This window comes from Micromesistius poutassou, assembly GCF_964030765.1.
Source record: "Micromesistius poutassou genome assembly, chromosome: 8".
Taxonomy (NCBI): Eukaryota; Metazoa; Chordata; class Actinopteri; order Gadiformes; family Gadidae; genus Micromesistius; species Micromesistius poutassou.
Genome location: NC_140278.1, coordinates 15,596,213 through 15,611,558, shown reverse-complemented (window position 1 = coordinate 15,611,558; position 15,346 = coordinate 15,596,213). Strand labels below are relative to the sequence as shown.

At 46.8% G+C, this 15,346-nt stretch overlaps 1 protein-coding gene across 4 annotated transcripts in view; it reads left to right on the top strand.

Annotated features, from left to right (window-relative positions):
* otud7b (OTU deubiquitinase 7B) overlaps positions 1-13,949 on the top strand; it is a 30,843-nt gene extending 16,894 nt beyond the window's left edge. For 2 of the 4 annotated variants that reach the window (XM_084471252.1, XM_084471250.1), the window contains exons 5-12: positions 260-361; positions 1,311-1,438; positions 2,351-2,457; positions 2,906-3,033; positions 3,609-3,758; positions 5,018-5,132; positions 6,086-6,164; positions 7,649-13,949. In XM_084471252.1, coding sequence (XP_084327378.1) covers positions 260-361; positions 1,311-1,438; positions 2,351-2,457; positions 2,906-3,033; positions 3,609-3,758; positions 5,018-5,132; positions 6,086-6,164; positions 7,649-9,157 — 2,318 coding nt within the window. In that variant the 3' untranslated portion in view covers positions 9,158-13,949. Of the gene's footprint in view, positions 1-259; positions 362-1,310; positions 1,439-2,350; positions 2,458-2,905; positions 3,034-3,608; positions 3,765-5,017; positions 5,133-6,085; positions 6,165-7,648 lie in introns of all 4 variants that reach the window. The other 2 variants (XM_084471251.1, XM_084471249.1) reach the window with 1 other exon arrangement.
* The last annotated feature ends 1,397 nt before the right edge of the window (positions 13,950-15,346 follow it).

Genomic DNA, 15,346 nt, shown 5'->3' with positions numbered 1-15,346 from the left:
ATAAGTGAGTGAATAATAAGAAAGTTGTCATGCCACTCCCACGCTACAATGGCTTCAAATTATGTGGAAAGGTGCTGTAATTCGTGGTGGTGGAGGCTGTCAGTCGGGCTGGTTGCCCTGTGTTTTCCACAGCGCATAGTTCACCGCCGGGCAGGCTGGTGCTCGGGCCCAGCCACTTGTGCTTGTGTTTGTACTCCAAACAGCCGCACACCAAACACTTCCTGCTTCTCCTCCTCCCCACCTCCCTCCTTCTCCCCAGGTCGTCTCAATTGGTGGACAAGGGTGGGCCCAAACTGCCAGAGTCTGTTACCGTTGGCAACCAGCGGGGATGGGAATTGCCTGCTACACGCTGCCTCGCTGGGTGGGTACCCCAAATGTCCCAGACAAAGCACACACACACACACACACACACACACACACACACACACACACACACACACACACACACACACACACACACACACACTGGCACACACACACACTGGCACACACACAGGCACACCACTACAGCAGACGTTCACACTCCATTAACATTCATTATGGGAGCACTATTGTTAGTTCAACGGCTAATTGCAGCTCACGGCATTAACGGTGCGTATTACACGGGCCTCCGCGTTGCCCGCTGAAGAGCTGTAGCACGGGAAATTAATTGGGCTGTAAGTGATGGCCAGGCAGGGTTCCAAGACCCCTCACTCACTCCAGCTATAATATACTTCACGTACCATGTATCTCCATCCTGATGTTTTCAAAAAGAGGCCGTCAGCGTTGGGCTGAACAGCCCCAGAAGCACAGTCCATGTGATCATGGAGAGGCCTCTGCGCTATCAACGGGTGTAATCGGAGCGCCACATGTGTATGGAACACAGCTGGTGATGTGGCTTTATGAAGCATCTGTGAGGCGGACCTGTTGCCCAGTGCAGTTAGCCAGCAGACAGATGTGTGTGGCGGGATAAGTAGAACCAGACTGTCTGCTTCTGATGCTCCGGCCTCGAGCTGCCATCGGCCCTCTGTCCTTCAGATGAATAGAATGATACTAGACGACATTTAGCAGTGTTAAAGCAATATTTGGCCTATTTTGCATATTTGTCCTAATATCCACTTACACCCAAAATGAAAAATGGGTACAAAACTGGTACATCTTTGTAGGCTCAACGCGAGTGAATGGAATTTTCGTAAGCCAAATTCACATAAGTTGTAATATTTGCGTCCATATCGGAATACTTAGGGACTCAGTAGAGAGACGGCCCGAAGGAGACTACTCCGAGGTGGGAACCAGCCCGAACCAATGTGCTGCCTTTGTCTGGTTTGCAGGGATGTGGGGCTTCCACGACCGGGACCTGATGCTACGGAAGTCCCTGTACACGCTGATGGACCACGGGCTGGAGCGGGAGGCACTCCGCCGCCGCTGGAGGTGGCAGCAGACGCAGCAGAACAAAGAGGTCAGACACTCCTTTCCAAACATTACGTGCACTCGCTGTCCTTCATCATCATCATCATCATCTTCATCACCACACGTCATCGTCACAGCTTGACAGCGGGGAGTAAATGGGCGTGCAGTCAGCTGAAAGCTCTTAACTGGCGTGAACGGATCGCAATTATCCTCTCACGCACATTAAGGACGAGTGGTCTCACTCAAGTACACCTCGCACGCAGGGCCGACAATGGAAATGCATACATTTGTGTCAACAACTCACCGCAAGTGAGGGCTTCTGACAATCAAAGCAAACAAACTTTATAGACAAGTGTGAAGTTTAGGGGGCTGGTACTGCACAAACAAGATTTGAGACTTCCCAGATATTAGTAGGAGGCAAACTTAAGCCATATGTGGGTGCCACACCGCTGCAGGAATCATATTGAAACAGATATGCATGCACGATAGATGTCGGCATCAAATACGACCAGATACTCGGGGCAGGGCAGGAAATCTGGAAGAACCAACAGTAGTATAGTGTTTGCAGCACAACAATGGGCCCAAGAATAGCCGAGTATTGGGTGTGAGGTTCATAGACCTGGGATCTATTTTACCTGCTGAACTGTGTGGAGGTGGCCTAGGCCAGTTTTGAGGAAAACACCCTAAGGCTAAGTTTGTAGCCCGCTACAAGTTTCTCAGAAGGATTACATGCAGATGGCTTTACACCAACACCAACCTCCTGGATAGATCCATCTCAGCAAACATCCATCTGATTGACTGGAGGAAATTCAATGTGCCATGTGGCATTATATAGGCTCTGTGTCTTCCTGCATGTCTGTATCCTTTCCTATCTGTCTGCATGTCTGTCTATCTGTCTGTTAGTGTGTTTGTTGCTGTATGTGTGCCGGCCTGTTTCACATCCTGTGTGTGTGTCCCTCAGTCTGGCCTGGTGTACACAGAGGAGGAGTGGCAGAAGGAGTGGAACGAGTTATTGAAGCTGGCGTCCAGCGAGCCCAGGATACACTACAGCACCAACGGCACCAACGGGTAATGGCTGCCTCCCACTCCCGGTCCTAGTCCCAGTATGGTCTGCTCTGGTCTGGTCGGGTTTAGTCTGGCCTGACTCAGTCTCGCTGAAATAAACCCAAAGTACTGATTCTATTTGATCTAGTCTGGCCTGACCTATCTTGCGCCTGAATAAACACAGACTATAACCAAAACCTCCATGAGACCAGGATGCAGCCTCCACCCTTCATATACACAGCAAAGACAAGGTGTTTCAGCAGGATATCGATGGGTGGAAGTTGATGTTGTTGTTGTGTTTATGCTTGTGTTTATGCTGCTGATGCTATTGTTATTGTTGTGTAATTGGTGTGTTTATGCTGCTGTTGTTGTTGTGTGGATGTTATTGTTATTGATGTTAATGCTGCTGTGGTGGTGGTTGTTGTTGTGTTCAAGTTGTGTTGATGTTGTTTGGTGTGTTGATGCTGTTCAGGACGGAGTCTGCCGAGGAGCCAGTGTACGAGAGCTTGGAGGAGTTCCACGTGTTCGCCCTGGCCCACGTCCTCAAGAGACCCATCGTGGTGGTGGCCGACACCATGCTCCGGGACTCTGGGGGAGAGGGTAGGACACACACACACACACACACACACACACACACACACACACACACACACACACACACACACACACACACACACACACACACACACACACACACACACACACACACAGAAGGGGCCATGTGGTGTTCTTGGTGATTTCCACGTACACCAGGGGAAGGGCGATCTGATGGGAGCAGACTGGTGTTTTTATGCCAGGTGTGACTGCAATATGTCTCACCGTAATGGCCCGATGACCGCTGCTTTCACGTCAATTCCATTAGTCTGTTCGCTTGATGTATTATTCTTTCTGCTGAAAGCTAGGCAACGTGACTAGTTGGCTTCCGTGTGTCTGGAGTCACAAATGCTACACTGCCAAATTAGATGAAGAGATAGTAGCCACGACTAAGCCCATAGCTAGTTCTTAGCTAGTTCTTGGCTCTTGGCTAGTACTTTGGCTCTTAGCTCAAAACCACAGACTTCAGGCTTCCCCTCAAAACATATTCTGTTTGGGCCACTCAGAAACAATATCTAATACAGTAAACCTGCTCTCCGGTGAGGTTTGACCTGGAGTGTTTGGTGAATCTCCCTCCCCAGCGTTCGCCCCCATCCCGTTCGGAGGAATCTACCTGCCGCTGGAGGTGCCAGCCGCAAAGTGTCACCGATCCCCGCTGGTGCTGGCCTACGACCAGGCCCACTTCTCAGCCCTGGTGTCCATGGAGCAGAAGGACGGCTCCAAAGAGCAGGGTAAAGGTGCGCCTTCGCTCATACGTCCCGATATCCCCAGGAAGGAGGAGTAGAACGATGTGTGTATATCAAGATGGGGCTTAATAAGCCTCAAGCAGAATGATTCATGCTGTTTAATAACCCTGGAGGCAACAGTGCTGCTAGTGGGGAGAATAAAACCCATGTATTCCTTTGAACTGTGTCGTAAAGACAGTGTGTTTGCTCAATAAACGCACTCGATATGGGTGTTACTCAAAACACTAGATAATAACAAGTTCCTGCACAATTCTCACTGCTTCAATGGCATACCTTAGCATAACTTAGCCGCCATGCGATCGGACATGACAAAGTATGTGTGTGAAATAATGTTACCGTTGTCATGACGATGTAAGCAGCTAGATTCTAGGCTGCTCAATAGCTGTGTTGTACTGCATGTTAACAAACTCTTCAGGCACTAGGTCTTTCAAGTCACCAACCTTTCTTATCCATATTTGAACAGTATGTGAGTTGAGATGATTTACCAGGATTCACTCAAACTTCCTGTCCTACAACACCAAGAAACACACTGAAGAGCTCTCTCTCCAGACTGAATAATCAATAGATCATTATCAATGCTCAAACAAGCTCTTGATCATTCAGTAGAGTTATTTTTTGTTTAGATACTCAGCTTTTACTTTATTCTTATTCACGCTTGGTGATGAAGATCATTTGTACAATTCAGCCCCAGGCTTACAGCTATTGTTCGGTGTCATCATTTCCATAACGGGCTGCTGCTGTGTTTGTGCTGAAACTGTGTGAGCACAGTGATGTAATGCACACAGCTGTACACACTGGCTGCTGCATCACGTCCACTGTTTCCTCTTGAGTTCAGTGCTTGGCAGCTTTGTGGGGAGTCTTTGTGTTCAAGGATTGTTCATTTCCATCACTCTCTCGCTCTCGCAGTCTTTAATGTGTCAATAAGACGAAAATAGATCTGTATAAGATTCTGATTGTTATAACGCTATTGTTTACGTGAGGGAACTGAGTTTGTTCTGTTGATCTATGAACAGCTAATGTTGTTTCAATGGGGATTGTGGTTTTTGGAGTGTTTGCTTGTACGCAGTTGGAATGAATAAAACCCTATTTTCACTGCAATACATTTCAGAAAATAAAAGTGGTGCCATGTTTTACTGCAGTGCACTGGGTTTTGGGGTGGGAGGAGGGGCTTTTACTTTGAAGTAGACCTATGATATTTTTAAACTGAACACTGACAGCTCGTTCCTCCTCTGTTGGCCCTGCAGTAGTTATCCCTCTGACGGACTCGGAGCACAAGATGCTGCCTGTGCACTTTGCTGTGGACCCCGGGAAGGCGTGGGAGTGGGGCAAGGATGACACGGACAACGTCATGCTGGCCAGGTACCCCCCACTGTGCCTTAGGGACCACAGGGAAATTGATCTGCGTTTCCTGCAGAACCACAACACAATGTGCTAAACAAGGGAAATAAAGTCTACAAGAATACGAGTCGATAAAAAAACACTTAAAAAATACAATCTAAATCATCAGAGATGCATTTGAGGAGGAAAGATGATACCACTTGATTAGGATAAAGCTTAACTTAACAGGTATGTTTTTGTTGATGAGATGTATGACGGTACTTTATCGAATGTTAATAACTGGTTCACACACACAGACACGTTTGGTCATTGCATGTTTTTTCCGGCGAGAAAAGACAAGTGGTTCTTAAAATGTTGAAACTGATGGAGTGACTGGGTAGTGGTGAGTCAGCGCTTCTTATGGTTACTCATGTTATCAAAATAACCGGCTCGTGACGCTCAGAGCACAGGCTTTAAAAGGACCAAAATAAACCTGTGCTGTAGCAACAAGAAATACAGATTTAAAGAATAGTACACACACACACACACACACACACACACACACACACACACACACACACACACACACACACACACACACACACACACACACACACACACACACACACACCTCTCTCTCTCTCTCTCTCTCTCTCTCTCTCTCTCTCTCTCTCTCTCTCTCTCTCTCTCTCTCTCTCTCTCTCTCTCTCTCTCTCTCTCTCTCTCTCTCTCTCTCTAATCGGGGATCAACCCGATTAGCTCTCACCTCTATTGGCATTAAGATGCACTCAGTGCCTTCCATGAATGGATATGAGCAGCGCCATTATCAGCTGAATATAAATAATTATGTGGGCAAATTGCAAAATGTGAAAGTAAAATTATAATTGTATTTAAAAAAAAAGTTATTCTCAAAAAGCTTTGTTTTTCTAGTATTCCGTCTTTCTCATTTTGCAGTATTGCCAATAGTGATATCTGTCTCTCTCTCTGTCACTCAGGGTGGCTCTCTCGCTGGAGGCCAAGCTCCAGATGTTGCACAGCTACATGACCGTCACGTGGCTGCCACTGCCCTGTGAGGTAAAGATGGAGTCACATAAAGCAAATCAGAGCCTTTGTCTCAACACGGCGGAAACAAGCTACCAATCGGAGCCTGTGTCTCAACCTGTAGAGAACAATATGTAGTTGAAATGTCGGCAAACTTACATTTAATGCACTACAAATACTACACTCCCTTTGTCCCTCTTGAACCTTTCCTGAGTACAGGAGCTAATTGTTTGGGTCTGTGTGCCCCGTCTCACCTGTTATCAGGTCAATGTTTCAGTCTACAGTCTCCTGGGCTGAATGTATATAATACAGATCAGTTCTTTAAAGTTTTTAGTCATTTAGGACAGGGCTTCCCAAACAATTTTCATACTGTGGTGGCCAATGACACAACTTTGGTGGAGATACTTTGTTCCAGTCCCGTTTTGGGCAGTCAAATAATCTTTATGTCCTCACACATTCTGGCAAGTGAGGTATTTAAGATTCCTCTACTGTATTTTGCTTGTCAATACAGCATACCTATGTTCAGCCCAGAACCAACCAACGGTCAAATGGCTTTTTTACATTTTGTTAAAGGCTTTATTGTGGCCATCCCGAGGTCCACTGGCTGCGACCCACTTATGACCCATAAGCTAAACCTCTATTTAAAAAAACACTTGTTTAGACATTTTTCATCCACCTACAGTAAAGCTGTTTAACAGTCTCGCTACGCTCAGGTTTCTCCATATCGGAGCAGAACTGACAGACGTTCCTTAAATCACTTAAGTACGGTTATGAGTCATCACCACGGAGGACATTACGCTCCTGCTCATTTAGTGGCATTCTGAGTTAGGTGTTAAGATGTGTGGGTGATTGATATCAAGTCATGATATAATATTTCTGTGCTCGTCCTCCGCCACCTGCTCCCCAACATGACTGTCTTGTACCCCTCAAACTGAAGCATTTTAATGACTCACCGCTTTTTGATCACTAATTAGGATTCAACAACGTTTCACTTTTTTGCGCCTTTGTTTCCTCCCCCCTAACACCAGATTCCTCTCTGTATGCTAGTTCCAGTCACTTTGCTAGGAGATACAGTGTTGCATTCATCACAGCCCACATCAGATAAGGCCCCTAACTCAGAAGTCCTTAAATGGGCAAGGAAGAAACTCCCCTTAACCTTAAAAAGGAACACAAAAGAGGTATCCTTATCCATTACGTGTTATTATATCAGATAGTCTACTCTAGTGTCTAGGGTGTTCCCAAAGGGTTCTAGGGTTCGATCAGGGTCTTCAGCCTAACTTTTAGGGATCCATGAGCAAGAAGCCCAAATAAGCCCTATCTGCTCATGTTGGACCTGTTTAGGACATCACTGATTGAAGTCGCATAGGATAAAAGCCTCCGCAAAGCAAAAGTATACTATACTGCACCACACAATGAAGTCCCAGTCCCAGGTCAGGATACCCAGGGGTAGGGGTCTCCAGCAGCCTGGTGCTGTGGGCTGACCACTCTGCTCTCTATGTGTCGTCCCCCTCCCCCAGCAGGCACCCCTGGCCCAGCCCGAGTCCCCCACGGCCTCGGCGGGGGAAGACGCTCGCACGCCGCCTGACTCCGGGGAATCGGACAAGGAGTCGGTCAGCAGCAGCTCCAACGGCAACGGGGAGAGCGTCGGCGTGGCGACTGTCAACGGGGGCGGCGGGACTTCCTCCAAGAACCACTCGACGTCCTCGTCCAGCTCGTCCAGCAACGGCTCGGCCGCCGGCACCGCCAAGGACAAGGACAAGGACAAAAGTAAGAAGGACAAGGACAAGAAGCGGGCCGACTCAGTGGCCAACAAGCTGGGCAGCTTCGGCAAGAGCCTGGGCAGCAAGCTGAAGAAGAACGTGGGCGGGCTGATGGCGGGGAAGAGCGCCGCCGGGGGCGGGGCCAAGCAGGAGGGCGGGGAGAAGAAGAAGGGGTCCCTGAAGGGGAGGAAGGGCAGCAAGGAGAGCTCTCCCTCGGCCCACGTCTCGGAGGACTCCGGGAAGGGCTCGCCGTCGTCGGGCAGCGAGCGCCTGGCGGGGACAGGCAGCAGCACCAGCAGCAGCGGCAGCAGCACCGAGTCGGACCCCTACAAGTACAGCGCCGACGTCAAGGTGAGCCTGGGCATCCTGCGCGCCGCCATGCAGGGCGAGCGGAAGTTCATCTTCGCCGGCCTCCTCACCACCAGCAACCGCCACCCCTTCCAGGAGGAGATGATCCAGCGCTACCTGGCCGACGCCCAGGACCGCTTCCGGGCCGAGCAGGAGGATGGGGACCGGAAAGGCGGGGCCAACGGCTCGCCGCTGGCCAAGAAGGAACCAGGCGGGGAGGCGGGCTACCGGCCGTACGAGCCCAAGGAGGATCAGCAGCAGCCAGCGGAGGGCTTGGTGCTGTCCTACAGCCATCTGAAGCCGTCGCCCCTCAGCCCCACCATGTACTCTGGTGTGGTGCCCATCCCCCGGGCCTGCCTCATCCAGCAGGCCCCCGCCTCCCTCCCCCCTGCCTCGCTGCCCCCCCCGGCACAGAGCCTCCACCCCCACGCTTACCTGGACACACGCCGCCAGCTGGCCGGGGGTTCACCCGCCTCCTCCTACCCGGGCCTGCCCTCTTACGCCACCCTCCCCCGCCACTGTCCCACCGCACAGCCCCCGCCCCAGCTCCACTACATCCCCCCGCAAGGCCCCGCCTCCCTCAGCCCGTCCCGCCTCATCCCCAGCTCCTACACCCCCACCTTCCCTCTGGAGCACCACCTTCCCGACTACCCGCTGTCCGAGCCCCCTGGTGGTGGCAGCGGCGGCTACAGCAACGGCTTCCGGGACCTGCGTCCCAGCCTGGACTCTCGTGGCGGGCTGCCCCCAGTGAGACACTACTCCTTGGGCAGCGCCGGTGCCCTGTCCTCCCTGTCCAGCACCTGCCGGACACAGGACTGCCCCTACTACGGCCACCCGGAGACGGGGAACTACTGCTCCTGCTGCTACCGCGAGGAGCTGAAGAGGAGGGAGACGGAGCCGGCCATCCACCGCTTCTAAACCAATCTTCGTCCACGAAGTGGCCTTCAGATTTTCCACAGAAAGAGGTGGTGTTTGGAGGGGTGGGTGGCGCGGGAGAGCGGCCCTAGCAGCTCTGCCCCCACCCCCTTCCGGGTCTGGGTCTGCTCTTGTTGGGAGCTAGCAGACGAGACACCCCGGAGGACCGCCAGCGATCGCTGGCCGTGGCAGACTCTAGGTTCAACGGACTGCACTTCTGTTAGGCTTGGCAGTGACTCTTATGCGGCCGTACTTACGTGTGTGTGTGTGTGTGTGTGTGTGTGTGTGTGTGTGTGTGTGTGTGTGTGTGTGTGTGTGTGTGTGTGTGTGTGTGTGTGTGTGTGTGTGTGTGTGTGTGTGTGTGTGTGTGTGTGTGTGTGTTAGGGTTGGGCAATAATTTATTTTTTTCCATTTTTTCTTTTCTGTAAACAACAAAACATTTCGGTTTACGGTTCAATGGTATAAGAAGAACAACTCGTATTATTAAGCCTTAGCGCATCTTATTCTGTTTCCAATGTGCCATGAGAGGCCACACTCTTCTGCGAGGGGGTCGAAGCAATCCTCTGCAAATCACTCCTTTCCCCATTTTTGGTTCATAGATAATTCATAGACCAATTAAATTATCCAGTATAATTCTACTAGGCCTTTTTGAGGAATAGACATGTGATTAATTACAACCTTCAAAAGCGTGCTATCCACAACTTTGTGTTAGTACATTAGGCTAGACCTTTATGGTGAAAGGAATTATTAAATTATATACCGCTGTCGGCTGCCTGAAACTGGGTTAGTTTGACAAGTAGTTTCTCGGGACATCCAGCAAGTTGCCAGCCTTCTTGAGAACGGCATAATTTACGTATTTCCTGTTTTTTCCCAGTATCACACCCCAAACAATATTCTGCATGTATGCCAATATAGTTCGAGACATGATTTGACTAACCTCATTTGCGCCTCAGAAAGAAATCTGCCAGCACTTTATACCTTGCTTTCATCAATATTTATATAGCTCAGGCTCAGTGCACATAAGGTGGAGCAAATGCTGGTAATTCGATCTGGCATTCAATTGAGGACTTAAGGTCAACAAACCGAATTCAATGTATGCTAATGGTCAATCATTAATTCTGCCTTTATTCTCTATCACAAGGAACATGCATCCAGCAAGTTTGTTTTGTGTGTTGAAGAAAGGGAATTAAGGGAATTCAACCATTCATTTAATTTTAATCTGAATGTCTCCATATTGATTCACAGGGGATGCTCATTTATTTTACTAGCTCACTCTGCTATTTTTGCCCCTTCACGATCACAGGCTTGTTTCTTGTGCTCAAGGAAATCCCACTGGTTGGTTGACATCAGATCAAATTCTCTAGCCTCAAATGACGGCAGCAGACACTAAGTACGACCCCAGATCTGTGGCAGTTGAGGGAAATCTTTAAGTATGTGAAATCACTAAACGCTTATAAGATTTCTGATTTTAAGACAGTATTTATATGGACAGCATCATAATTGTTATAAACTGTAAAGCTTTCTATTGGATCGCCCAACCCTAGTGTGTGTGTGTGTGTGTGTGTGTGTGTGTGTGTGTGTGTGTGTGTGTGTGTGTGTGTGTGTGTGTGTGTGTGTGTGTGTGTGTGTGTGTGTGTGTGTGTGTGTGTGTGTGTGTGTGTGTGTGTGTGTGTGTGTGCGCGCGCGCGCGGTGGAGAAATGTGAGACGCTACCATGCCACTGTCTCCCCCTAGTGGTGTCTATAAATGGTCCTCACAATACTAAATCTCTAACACACAGCAGAGAAAGCACAATGAGGGAGAGAGCAAGATAGAACACCTCTGCTTCTTAAGTGGGCAGAATAATATTTGATATATTTGAGTTGGTGAACTAATCGGGTTTTAAAGATGCATCTAAAACTGTTTTTCAGTACTGTTACAGAGTTCATGCGTTTCCATGGATTTCATGGAAATTGCACCAGTCCATTATTTCCTCCCTTCCTTGAGTAACTTTTGTCATTTGCGTCAAGAAAGTCCATGTAATGCTAGACACTCTACAGGCCTGCTTTGGTGCTAACGTTATGGGGAACGCAAACAGACTGGCATTGGCACGTTTAAACACCAATACATTGTCCATGACATCGTCCCTTCAAAACGCGACCCGTATATATTTATTTATTTGTTTCCAGTGACTATGAACCATTGGAGTAGTGTTTGGAGCTGGGGTGTTTCAGTGCAGTGTGGCTAACAATGCCTGCATGTGTGTTCCCCAGCCGGTTTAAAATGTATGCAGTAAAGCTTCCCCCTCTCCTGGTTAGCACAGTGGTATTTAGTTTGCTCACCACCTGTACAGTGGAATGCATCGCTGCACACTGCAAAACGCAGCCGCATGCTGTTCTGGGAGCTACCGCTCATCGCTGCTGTCATGCTGGCTGTCCAATAGCTACTGTCTCAATTCATGCATTTGTTCTGGATCGTTTTAAGGGTTACAAGTCCCAAGAAGCACAATATTTGAATCTTTGAATCTCTGGTCAGCAATCTTATCAGCCTGCGGTTTGTTGGAGCGTTTAGGCATTTTGATGTCGTCTTATCCAATCCATGGCCAATCCTTGGCCAATCCATCTCCCAGTGTAGTGTTGCATGCAGCATTGCAAAGTGGCACATGCAGTCATCATTGCATGTCGATTATGATGATAACATTGTGGTGAAATGTTCTAAGATACACCACAAGGTGTTGGATGTTAGGACATTCCCTCCAACCTACCAATCCCCACCCTGCCCATGTCTGTGTGTAATGATCCAGCCTCCTACTGATCTCAGATTCCTCTTAGGAAGACCCTAAGCCCGAAGCATCGGAACCTCTTAAAACCAGTCACCTCTTTCTGCACAAAGTCAAGCACTTTCCCCCTGGGCCTTGGACCACGTCCTGTCCGCTCGGTTCTGAAGGGCCCTGACTGTTGTCCGGACGCTTATATCACAGCTCTCCTAGATACTTTAAGGCTCTAGATACTGCCATCCACAAGAGCAGGGAGGTGGAGACTCTGGCCTGGCTGCTCTGATTGGCTGTTTGTCTGTTAGTTTGCTTGTATAGTAGAACTAGTCGGTGTGGGGAGCAGGGGGCCATTGAAAGCCAGATGCCTTTTGCCGTGGCAGTGCTGGTGGCTGTTAACCATCCTCTTTTAGTGAGGGATCGCAAGACAAAGGTTACAGTTCTGTCCTCTCTTTCTCTCTCTCTCTCCCATCAGTCCTATCTATCTTTCTCTCGCTCTCTGTCCTGTCAGTCTCTTTGTCTCTCTCCCTCCATCTCTCTCCCTCCATGTCTCTTGCTTGGTTAGTTGGATGCCGTTGAAAAGAGGCCATATTCTACTGCTCAGTAATGATGTACGAGGCTTCCTCGACCATGGGTCTTCTTGTCTGTGTCTAATGCATTGTGCATTTTCGTATATCAATAACAAAATATTACTAAGTCATGTCATGAAGACAAATGTTTAGATATTAACAAAAAGCTTTTTTCACCTTTCCTTAAAATTGCTAAATTGGGTTCAAGTCAAAGCACAATTAAGTATGCAATTCACTGCCTTGCCCAATAGATGGCACTATTGTTTTTCCAGTATTCAGCGAATTCGCATTAGAGTACAGAGATTAGCCTACATACAACTGAACGTTCTTCCCACTTTGTGGTTATTAGCTAAATATATTTTGAATATCGCTGGTTTTAACGACTCAATTATGGCTCTGAGAAATGGAATACTATCATGTAGTATTATCACACAATCCGATTCCACCACTGTTTTATACCCCAGTACATGCGTGTGTGTTTGTGTGTGTAGTGATGCGTGTGTTGTGGTGTGTTCATGCAATAATGCCGGACGAAGATATTTGCTAACAGTTTTTTGTTTCACCTCAGCCACAGTTCCCAGTCGGGAAAACGCATAACTGTGTGTTCTTTGCTCTTCTTCCCCAAAATGTATCTGCAAGGAAATGAAAGCTTTACGAAGGAAAATGTCAAATCATGAACTGAATGGACAGAAACGAGTTCTTTTTATTATCTAAGAGGGACAAAAGGAGCGGAGGAGTTGTATAGATATGTCTGAGGTTTTATTTTTGTAAGCCCAGCGATATTTTGTTTCCCAGAAGTAAGAATGTATGTTGTCCACACTACGACGCTGACGGGCCGAGCTCTGGGAGGAACCTGTGTTTAAACCCATGAAGACTTTAGGGGTCTCCTCAGAAGAACTGAGGAGCACTCGCAAGGTTTTCAAAACAGTTTCTTCCAACTGGCCTGACGAGATACGATTTGAGAATATAAGTATATATTTATAGGAAGTTTGTTCATTTTTATTTTTATTTGTGGCGCGTTTAGTTGAGCTAACCTAGAATGTTCTTTCTCACATGGGTTACGGTCTGGCAGCCGGGCATTTGGCTTCTCTTGACATTGTCATTTCTTTGTTCCTACAACGACCAATATCTGTGCAATGCTAAAAGACGACGCTAACGATAAAATAAAAACACCGACAAAATAAAAACACCGACTTTTTTTTTGTTTCGTTTCTAACAACTGACTTAATATTATATATTTTTATATTGTACATCGGTGTCATTTATTTTGTAACATTCACACGATACTTTTGGTTGCATGGAACTGAAATAGTTGCACGTAAAAGGCAATTCATTTAACCAAATGTATGCTTTTATTTTTAAATTCAGTTGTCCCTTTTTTAAGTTTGATGTATTTTATGAGGAGAGATCGAAGGCTGCGTGACTGTGCAATCTAGACAGAAAGAACGGATTTATGTTATAATAATTATTGAATTTCTTTTTTGCACCGTTTGAATAAATTCTCAATGTATTTCAAAAAAGATGTCCTCTCATGTCCACCATTATTGTTTTACTCTTTGTGTATATATTTTTGATTAGGTATGAAGCAATCAATATACATGTGTCAGATACAAATTGTGCAAATGTACAGTTGAGATGGTGTGGAGTAATAAAACATCAAAGCATATCAACAATTAACTTAAGTTGTTACTTATGTAACAACTGGCCTTATAATGCTTATAATTGTAACAGATTAGAACTAAAGTAGCATACTTCTGGTTACAGTAGTACTGTAATACTGCCAGTTATAAAGGTTCAGTTCTTTCATGGGGTCATAATGGGGTCAACTATACATTATGGCTATAAAATTGTTATATTCTGTACTTATAATGGTATATTTTACTTGCACACAAAACAATATTTATAAGACTGAAGTGACAAGCGAAATATAATGTGGTTTTCAGCAAGACCTACACAAACTAACTGAAAGGTGGGTTTTGTGGGTGCAGACATAGCTGTTACCTTACAAAAACCTGAACTAGGTCTATAGATCTATACCTATCTCTCTATATAATATCTTATGGTGTATCCTCCCCATCCTAACCTTGTTACATTATGCATTGTGGAGCGGCTGCAGCTCAGATGATGCAAGGTCGCGTGTCTGGAGCTGGTTTATGTATTAAGAAATTGGAGACCCTTATGTAATATTAAACAGTTTCCCATGTGGCAAACAAATCCAGACCTCCCTCTATTATAGTTCATCAGGACGCTGTCTGGCCTTCTGTTTTCTGAGAGAGGACAGACGTTTTGAACTTGAGGACACTTTATATTTTACTTCTATTTTAACTTCTATTTTATTTTCACTAAACCGTATTTAATAAGGGACTAGCGGGCTCCATCCTGCTCTGTTTGGATGAACCGTAAGAGTTCTTCTCCCGTACGACACAAGGTAGGCCTGCTGTCTGCTTTGCTTGGCAGGTTGAAATCCATTCAAGATAAGCCTACACACGTCTATTCTTTTCTCCTATCTTATTTATGTATTATTTTTAATGAAAGTTAAAGCATTCCTCTGCTGTGTTTTTTAATGTTCAATTAAAAATCTCATCAACTTTCTTTACAAATGACTACTAAAGCATATATTTCATGACCATGGGAATAAGGGAGGCTACAAACGTGTCCCAGTGCAATACATGTAAGTTAAAGCAATAACATTATCCCTAAAATACAGACGGTCTACGGGGAAAAACATAAATAGTATAAAAAAATAACAATACAGGAAATATATTCAGAAAAATAACAACTACAGGTTAGAATAGAGACCCCTAAAATGGGATGGCCATAATTCTGGGGTCCATGCTCTGTTGGTTGAATCGCCGACACGCACTGGCCCTTTAAG